Source organism: Lepisma saccharinum, chromosome 25 (assembly GCF_977018435.1).
Source record: "Lepisma saccharinum chromosome 25, izLepSacc3.1, whole genome shotgun sequence".
In the NCBI taxonomy this organism is placed as follows: Eukaryota; Metazoa; Arthropoda; class Insecta; order Zygentoma; family Lepismatidae; genus Lepisma; species Lepisma saccharinum.
The window spans coordinates 3,319,670-3,328,456 of record NC_139253.1 but is presented as its reverse complement, the minus strand read 5'-3'; the positions used below and the strand labels follow the sequence as shown (position 1 = coordinate 3,328,456).

The 8,787-nt window shown below is 37.4% G+C and overlaps 1 protein-coding gene across 1 annotated transcript in view; it reads right to left on the bottom strand.

Annotated features, from left to right (window-relative positions):
- Positions 1-5,148: 5,148 nt before the first annotated feature.
- Positions 5,149-8,787, bottom strand: part of LOC145978990 (E3 ubiquitin-protein ligase Zswim2-like) — a 108,431-nt gene continuing 104,792 nt past the window's right edge. The window contains exons 9-10 of the mRNA XM_083112050.1: positions 6,935-7,068; positions 5,149-5,862 (exon numbers count right to left, since the gene is read on the bottom strand). Of these exons, the coding sequence (XP_082968176.1) occupies positions 5,370-5,862; positions 6,935-7,068 (627 nt within the window). The 3' untranslated portion in view covers positions 5,149-5,369. The remainder of the gene's footprint in view (positions 5,863-6,934; positions 7,069-8,787) is intronic.

Sequence of the window (8,787 nt, the reverse complement as noted above, 5' to 3'; positions counted from 1 at the left end):
AATATGTGATGAAAGATGGATTAGGAGAATGGAGACTCAGGAATTTGCCGAACGTGCAGATTTCATAATATGAAGAACAATTTGAATGACACGTACTTGCAAACCAGAATAGAACGTACCGTTGTGCAGAATCTAAATTGTTATATTGACGGTGTAAGACACCTGGGCCGCCAGTGACTAATTTTCGTGCACTTTGTGCCTAAAAATAGGCTCTTTAGCCCATACGAGTTACCCTGCCGTTGTGCTTTAATATCTCAATATCATAAGAATTATGATATGTGTTCAATAGAACACACATATAACACCCGAAATAAACAGCTCTTAAAGCCTTACTTCACCAGGCTAACATTAGTTCAAGAGGGACCCCAACAGATGGCAATTAAAATATTCAACCATTTACCAAATGATATAAATGCAGAAAGTATGACAAGTTTCAAAAACAAATTAAAGAAACCATTAGTTAATAAGGAATATTATAGCGTTAGTGAATATCTACATTGTAAATTATAGAAATTTTGTAATTATATATATATATATATATTTTTATATGAACTGTACTGAACCCTCCAAATACCAATGTATATGGTTTACATGGAGAAATAAAATTGAAAATTGAAATTGAAAATATCATTTTTGGAAACATATGGCTTTGTCCATCATCTCAAAGCTTCATTATTTTCACTATATCGTATACAGCTGCGTTAGCACTAAAATAACATATTTGAAATTTAGTAAGGCATTTTATAAAGTGAGTCATCAAGCATTGATATGCACACTTGCTCGGTATGGTGATAATCACCAATTCTATAAATGGTTTGAGAATTACTCAAATGGAGTTAAGATTGATAGGAGATTTTCCAAGAAACGTCTTATCAAATATGGTCTTCCACAAGGATTTTCATTGGGTCCCTTAATCGTTCTTAGTTATATAAATGACATAGGCAACACAATTAACTGTAATAATTATTTCATGTTTATACATGATTTATACAAAGAAATTATAAACAATCAAGGAAGACCTTTGTGAATTTTTCAATTATTGAATTGTTGTTTTAAGTCCACTTTATGCACAGAAAGGCTGAACGGGACTGGACCTACAGTTTAAAGTGGGATCTGAAGCACTGAGCCATGTGCCTACACCGGGTATCGAACCCGGCACCCCTTCATTACAAGGTGACGATGTTACAACTACGCCGCAAATTTTCAATCAGATATTAACCTAGTCAATAATTGGTTATCAGTTAATGGGTTAAGTTTGGTTAACTTTAAACAAAAATATGACTATCATTAGATAATTTTATACTACCGTTCAGATTTTTTTATACCTTTTTTGTCCTTGTCAAGCATCTTGTATTTTATTATTGTGTTCATTTTTTTCATTTACTTTGTGACATTAGCGTAAAAGTGCATGGGTAAAAGTGCTGTAGTTTGGAATTTTCTGTATAATGCACTATAAATAATGTTGTAAATGTTCAGTACATAATATATTATTTGTTTGAGTTTTAAGTCCATTTTATGCATAGAAAGGCTAATCAGGATTGGACCTACCTACAATTACATTGTTTATAATTTTGCATCTAAGCTTCGATGTGTTTTGACGAATACATAAAAGCATAGAAAAACAAGAGTAAAATGTCGAGACTTTTCTAGCATATTATGCTGATATAATAAACATTTTGAAGACTGCGAAAATCCAGAACGTTAAACGAGACAGTATTTTATTAAGAAACTGTTTTTCTTTTTTTGTATAAGAGGGAAACAAATATATGATTTGCTTTACTGATTTAAGATAATGGTTGTAAATAAGTATATAGACACACTGTGGTCTATGATTTTTTATTATTATAACTGGCATGAGAGGAAGTATGGGTATGGGGAGCATAAAAGAAGGGGTTCGCAAGTACCCCCTCGCACCCTTCCGGCACCACCTTGGATTCTAGTTACAGACCTAGCCTTCAATTTCTGCAACGCGTGTAATTTCCTCCTGAAATATAACCTCACGAGAAGCAGAGGAAAAACATTCTAACCAATTCAGAACCAGAATCAATCAACAAACAAAAGACTTTTATTCTTTGGAATCGTGTTTATTCTCGTCTTCTTTGTTCCCGCGTGGAGTCGAGATCCTGTTATTTCGGTCTCTCGGTTTCCGTCTAATCGTCCGGCGCAGATTCCCTAATGCTCAGGTTCCTCCGTCCATGATTACAGTTCTAAGAACTCCAGGAATTGTTTCAAGGATGTTCCTCAGCAGCCTTGACTTAGTAATAAAGAATGCGCGCGTTTCCGGAACGGATTCTGGTGCGTCATTTTGGAGAATCGGTCGAACGGAGAAGAGGTGAGATGGATGACCACATGGATGGAGATGATGCAAGGGGCAGAGAAGATGAGAGAATTCCTTGACAAGACGCGTGGGTGCGCATCGTGTGAGGCCCGTTGTGAAAGAACGAGCTTCGAGATGACTGCCGAGAAAGAGAGGAGACTTCAACTGCCCCTAAAAACATTTGAAATATTGGTACTTCCCTTAGCATTATTCTTAATATTTCTGCTACGATCGAATTCAACCGTGTAAAGTGAAGAAATCTTATAACATTTTGATGTCATAGCATCTCTTTATGTACAGGCGAAAGAGTCCGTCCTATTTTTTTTTTCTTTTTGTGTTATTTACTAATTACTATCATTACATCTATACATCATCGTTTATATGTAAGGTGAAGCTCATATGTTTTTCCTTGGTTATTTTCTTGGTTATCATGTGTAAGTTCTAACCCCAACTGTCAGGTTATTACTTTATACTTCTTTATCATATCTAATCTTATATTAATTTTTAGATTACTGTAACCAATATTATCATAGTATTGTACCTTATGAATTCTGCTGATTGCATATCTTGTGTACCAAAAAGTGTTATAATACAAGACACTGTAAGTGGGCATTTGCCTGTAGTTTCATGTCTTTAAATAAATAAAATAAACTAAATAACGTTGAAATGGACGTAAAGGAAATCGGTAGGGATGGAAAAAGAATACATAGATCTTGCTAAGGATAGGGACAGATGGAAGGCATATGTTGCTGCAGCCATGAACCTTCGGGTTTAAGAAGGCTAGAGAGTTAGTTAGTTATGTCATAGTATATTCCATGCCATATTTCACAGAATCGGTCTTAATTTTCTTAGCATTTGCGTACCATAACCAATCAGAAGCAAGCTCTAGGTCACGAGTGCAGATGCAATGTCGGTCGAGTGAGATGTAACCAATGCATCACTTCACATTTTTAAAAGCCGATAACTATTCAACCGCGAATGACTTTTCTTACAGAAAGGTACTAGGTGCAAATCAACGGCGCTGCTCAAATCCATACTTTATAGCGCATTCAAGACACGTACCGAAGTATAAATTACATGTTTCAATTGTAAACACCGCTCGCTGGCTCATGGACAGAAATATCTCAATACATAGCCGAGATTGATGGTTACTTAACGTTACAAAAAATGTTATAGTTTCAGTTTGTTTATGCGAACTGGGTTTTTCATAATATTATGTTAGCTGCAAGAATTCAAAAGTACATTTTATACATCTCACGCTCTTATTCCACTTGAAATAATCTTTTACAAATTCACATTTTTAACACGAAAACCAATCTTCCTACCAAAAGAGAAACGAAACGAAATCAACAACTTTTAAAACATTTACATTGATACAGCGTTCTTGAACTAAACGTTTCCCTGTTAATTTATGAACATATGTACAATGGAAAAAATATATAGATACTTATTATTTGTGAGTGTGGAAGACAGCCACAGACTTCATTCAAGTAACTTGTCACTACTACTGTTTAAAATATGTTACGCATTAACCTGAAGACAACGAGCCATTACATTCAGGGTCGAGCGGGATGGAAAGATTGCTCCAACCGTTTATGCGATTCATTAGCGGATTTATGGAAGCTTTTGAATCGGTTGATTGGCTTTTATTGCTCAATCCAAGGACGTCTCAAGGTATGCGGGGATTCCTCTCAGTGACCGCAGTTTCCGTTTGACCTTCGAGGCTGGAGCTTATGGGAAAGATGCTGACTGTTGACACCCGCTGGAATGTGTCTGTGATGAGGATTATTCTGATCAGATCCACTTCATCTTATTCCACCGTTCTCTTACATATTCGTCGCGATTAGCTTCATTGTACACAAATAAGCGACGTTAATTGAATGAACCAACAATAGAAGCATGTACTTTTTTCTGGGAAGGGCACAAAATATGCTGTAAGTGCAGGGTGGGGCAGAATTAGGTAAACACTTATGGGATGCTTTAAGTTTTAAATAAATGTTCTTGAAGATGTACCGTTTGTTTAGTAATGAACAATAACTCAAAAATGTTTGTTTTCTGTACAGGTAAGCTCGAAAACAGTTGTTGGCAAGGCGAAAGGGAGCATCGTGTGTTCAATCAGCACCCCGCTCCATTTATTATAGGATGGATGAGCTACAGTACCACTGCAGGCTCATTGTTGGAAAATTTCCCACGTGAAATCATCGATATATATATATATATATATATATATATATATATATATATATATATATATATATATATATATAAGGTTTATTTGTAAAGTAGGCGAAGTATGGTCTCTTTAAATCAAACCATTTTTCACCTACTCCGGATTCGAATCCGAGTCTGGCCATTTGTGTTCTTTGTATGTTCACGATTAGCCAAAAGTGCCGGAAAAGAGAAGTAAAATAAACTAAATTTATACAATAAATCATTTTTCAAGTACGTTAAAATTCTATCGGCTGGATAATTAAAAATGTAATCAGTTCGAATATTAAAAGTGAAATAGTATCGTCGCGTGTTTCTTACTCGTATAATACAATATTGTTTGTACAATTCAACTATAATGCACATGAAAATTATTTCTATGTTAATTGGTAATAATTGTATTAAGATTTTTTGTAGCATTGATTTAACATAACACTTCTACCCTTTAAACAATACTATAAACATCGTCAGCCCAGTGAAAAGACATGAGCATGAAGTGTTCATCTTTGTTCTAACTTGGAACGAATTATATCATGCGTACATAAGTACATATTTCGTAAGTAAGTTTACAAGGAGTATATCACAAGTATACAAATCTCAGGTTTAGAATTAAAGAACGATAATTCTCACTATATTAACACTTTATTTCATTTATTTACATGAATTATTTTTTTAGTATTGACTGGTTTTTGTGATAAATATATATAACTCACATATTTAAAATAAACTAAAAATTTCTATCGAAAATACTGATAATAACTCTGTTAGTTTTCCGGATTAAGTGCGATAAGGTTTCATCTTAGAAGGCATCAAGGAATGCAGGTGGTGCACTGAGGTGATTCTGTTATATCTTTGCCTGTATTTTGAGGTCCACCTTCCTGCAGACGAGAACTATACCGTCCTGCTTGTCGTCCCACGACCGTTCTTGGCCAACTTTCTGCTGCCGGAGACGCCGAAACTGCTGGTAGCAGCCGGCGAGGGTCGATCTGCCACCAGGTAGTACTCCCACCCTCGGTGCTTCGGTCGGCAGGGTGAACGTGAGCGAGTTGACGCTGAGCGTAGGCTTCTTGATCGCTGGCATCTCCGGAGGCTTAGGCGGTCGCTCGGACATCAGCACTTGGATGGGGCGCGGGCTGTGGCTGCCCAGGGGTCTTGCCGGCAGAGGGTGGGCCACGTGGGGGGTCGTGGGGGAGGGTGGGGGAGTCGGAGGGGTCTCGAACGTCCTGTTGCGGTACTTCCGGAAGATCTCCCGTCGATCTATCAGAGGTAAGCGCTTCACTCGGATCAGAGGGCTGAACACTTCGACCGCGGCCACTTGTGGTGGAGGGTCCTCTCGCCTGGAAAGAATCAGGACACAAGTTACCGGATGCTTGTTGTTGCATTACAAATTACTAGCGCTGACTCGATACACTTTCAACCAGGGGCTTATCCAGAATTCTCTATCTGAGGGGTGTGAGTTTGTATTTAGGGGTGTAACAAGGGTAAATTTAGAGTTAAAATGATCATATTGGACCTTTGTGACATATTTTACTGGGTTGTTAGGGATGTGTGGGTAAATCACAGCTTTGAACTGATTCCTATAACGATACCCTTAACGATAATTTAGTTAACAATACCAAAAGCGTCAAGCTTATATTTATTGACATAGTAATAATCCAGCCTACCTGCGTGGCCGAATGGTTAGCACAGCACGCTACGACTCCAAAGGTTCCGGATTCCAATCCCGACTTGAGTATGTGAGTGTCCCTTCACCAATTCCATCATATCAACTCATCCTGATAGTCGCGATTAGCCAGAAGTGGCAGAAAAGCGACCTAAAATAACCTAATTCAATCAATCAATCAAAATCCAAAAATTGCAACAAGAAAGTGGTAAATACCAATAATAACTTATTGCACTAGATTTATACATGATAAAGTGTTCAAAACATGACCCCTTTATCCACAATCATTTAACATAAAATGTTAACCACTAGTAGTACTCAATATATTTTAAACTGAACAAATTTACAAGTTACTTTTGTCCTTCTTTGTTCAAAGACCTACTTTTACTGGCCTTCTACAAAAACATTGATATTTCCAGAAAAAATAGTAAATTTCCCTGATTTTTTCAGGATTTCACGACTGGTAGATAGATACCTGTTAAATTCACTTCACGTCCCTGACATAATCTATATCATCCCTTGATACTCCTTTCACCTATCTTCCAACTCTTACATGCTGTAGTCTCCCCCATGTAGGAAGGCGTTGTGGTTAACACAACCAATACAAGGAGAGTGCTTGTATTACTCTACATCCACTCTTCGAACCTCTTTCTCGGCTGACTTGGTTGACTTTAAAAGAGCATTATAATTGTCTACACATAAAACAAAGAGAATTACACACTGAACTTTCATTTCCACACACTTACTGCACTGAACTGCGGCCCGCCATTATGTCTGATCCATCAACAGGACAAACTGTTGAATTTTTGGAGAACCAGTGGTTCATGCAAACCGCGTGGAATTTATGACCGCAAGGAAGGCAACTCACAGCCTGTCTTACCTGTCGAAAAGAAAAGTAGGTAAATCCAATCATATGGTCAAGCTTCATTTACATCCACACTGTAAATCTGATTGGGAAAATTATGGTATAAAACCGTCAATATTTGCTGTCGTCAAACTACCGTAAAAATGACCATGACCGTTTTTAAACTAAATATTGTAAAATATACACTATTCCACCGTTAAAATTTAACGGTCTGGTTGTTATTTTACAAAAACGGGACGCAACCGTTTTTTTTTATTTATGAAATTAGATTTCTTTATAATGCATAAAGATTATGAATTGCAGTTTCGTTCACCACAAATATATTTTTACAAACTCAATCACTAAAATACATGTATTACGTTCACTACGTAAGGATAATTAAAACGGTTGTGTTCATTTCTTTAATTTAGTTAAGCCTCCCCGATGGCGCAGTGGTAGCGTTGTCGCCTTGTAACCAAGGAGTCCCGTGTTCGATACCCGGTGGAGGCGCATAGTGGTTCGGATCCCACTTTAAACTGTAGGCTCAGTCCCGATTAGCCTTATTGTGCATAAAGTGGACTTAAAACATCACATCAATCAGTTTACTTTAGTTAAATGGCAGCGGAATTTAATGGTTTTAGACCTCCATTTTCCCAGGTAAGGTACATAAATATATTTAATGTGCACAAAAGTGTAATTTGTAATCATTATTTGTCTTGATTCATGATAAAATATTCAAACTTTTAAAAACCGCGTCCCGTTTTTGTAAATTAACCGGCAGTTTTTTCAGTTTTAACGGTAGAATGTTGAGGGGGGATTTGTATGTGTGTGTAATATTCACTCAAGTACAATACCCCAAAAAATGTCATTTATATGTAAAATTTTCTGAATAAATAACTTGGGAGGATTTTTGTAATATTAAAGTTGTCTAGTCCTGTTGCGTTTATCAGTTTCCGTTCATCAATTTCATCTTGTCACCTTTCATCCTAATCGTCGCAATTAGCCAAAAGTGGCAAAAAAGCGAAGTAAAATACGTAATACCAATTAATCCTATTTTGTTTGCAAGTGGGTTTGTATACCTTGGCCGAGTTATTTGCGTTTGAAAATGTTGGCACTTTTCCGCGTCACACTTTCTTTCAGGGACTTACTCGCAAATTGACTCAACACAACAGTACCACCAAATGTTCCCCGAGACAGTGGCGTGTGAACACGTGTTTCCCATAGCAAGCAGCCATCGTAAGCGCTGTGTGTAGTGCAGTGACCTGGTATACTGTGGCTTGCCAGGGAGTCGAATCGAGCGTGTTGGCAACTTGTGTTTTATATGTCCGTTCGTTAGCTTCCAGTGGTGACCATGTTTATGAAATATCGCCTCCATTGGTCGTCATTCTTTCGTTCTGTTGTGTGTTTGTGCTTAGTGCAAAAGGGACTGTGGTTTTTATGCTGAGGTGATTACTCTATCGGTAAGTAGGAGTTTGGCAAGCAATGCTAATTGTCTATTGTCTAGTGCTCTTACATATACGTATGCACCTACGTACATAGGCGGCAACTTTGGGGAGGGAGGCACTTTCTGTCCCCCCAAAAATTCACGTAGAAGGACACATTTTATGTATGTTTACATATATAAAGTATTGCTTATGCCGATCTTGCCCCCCCCCCCCCCAAAAAAAATGTATCACTACGCTGGAATAGGGGCCCAAGTTCCTTTTGTTTTATTGCGATTTCATCATGCTACGAATGCAATCTTTACATGGTTCG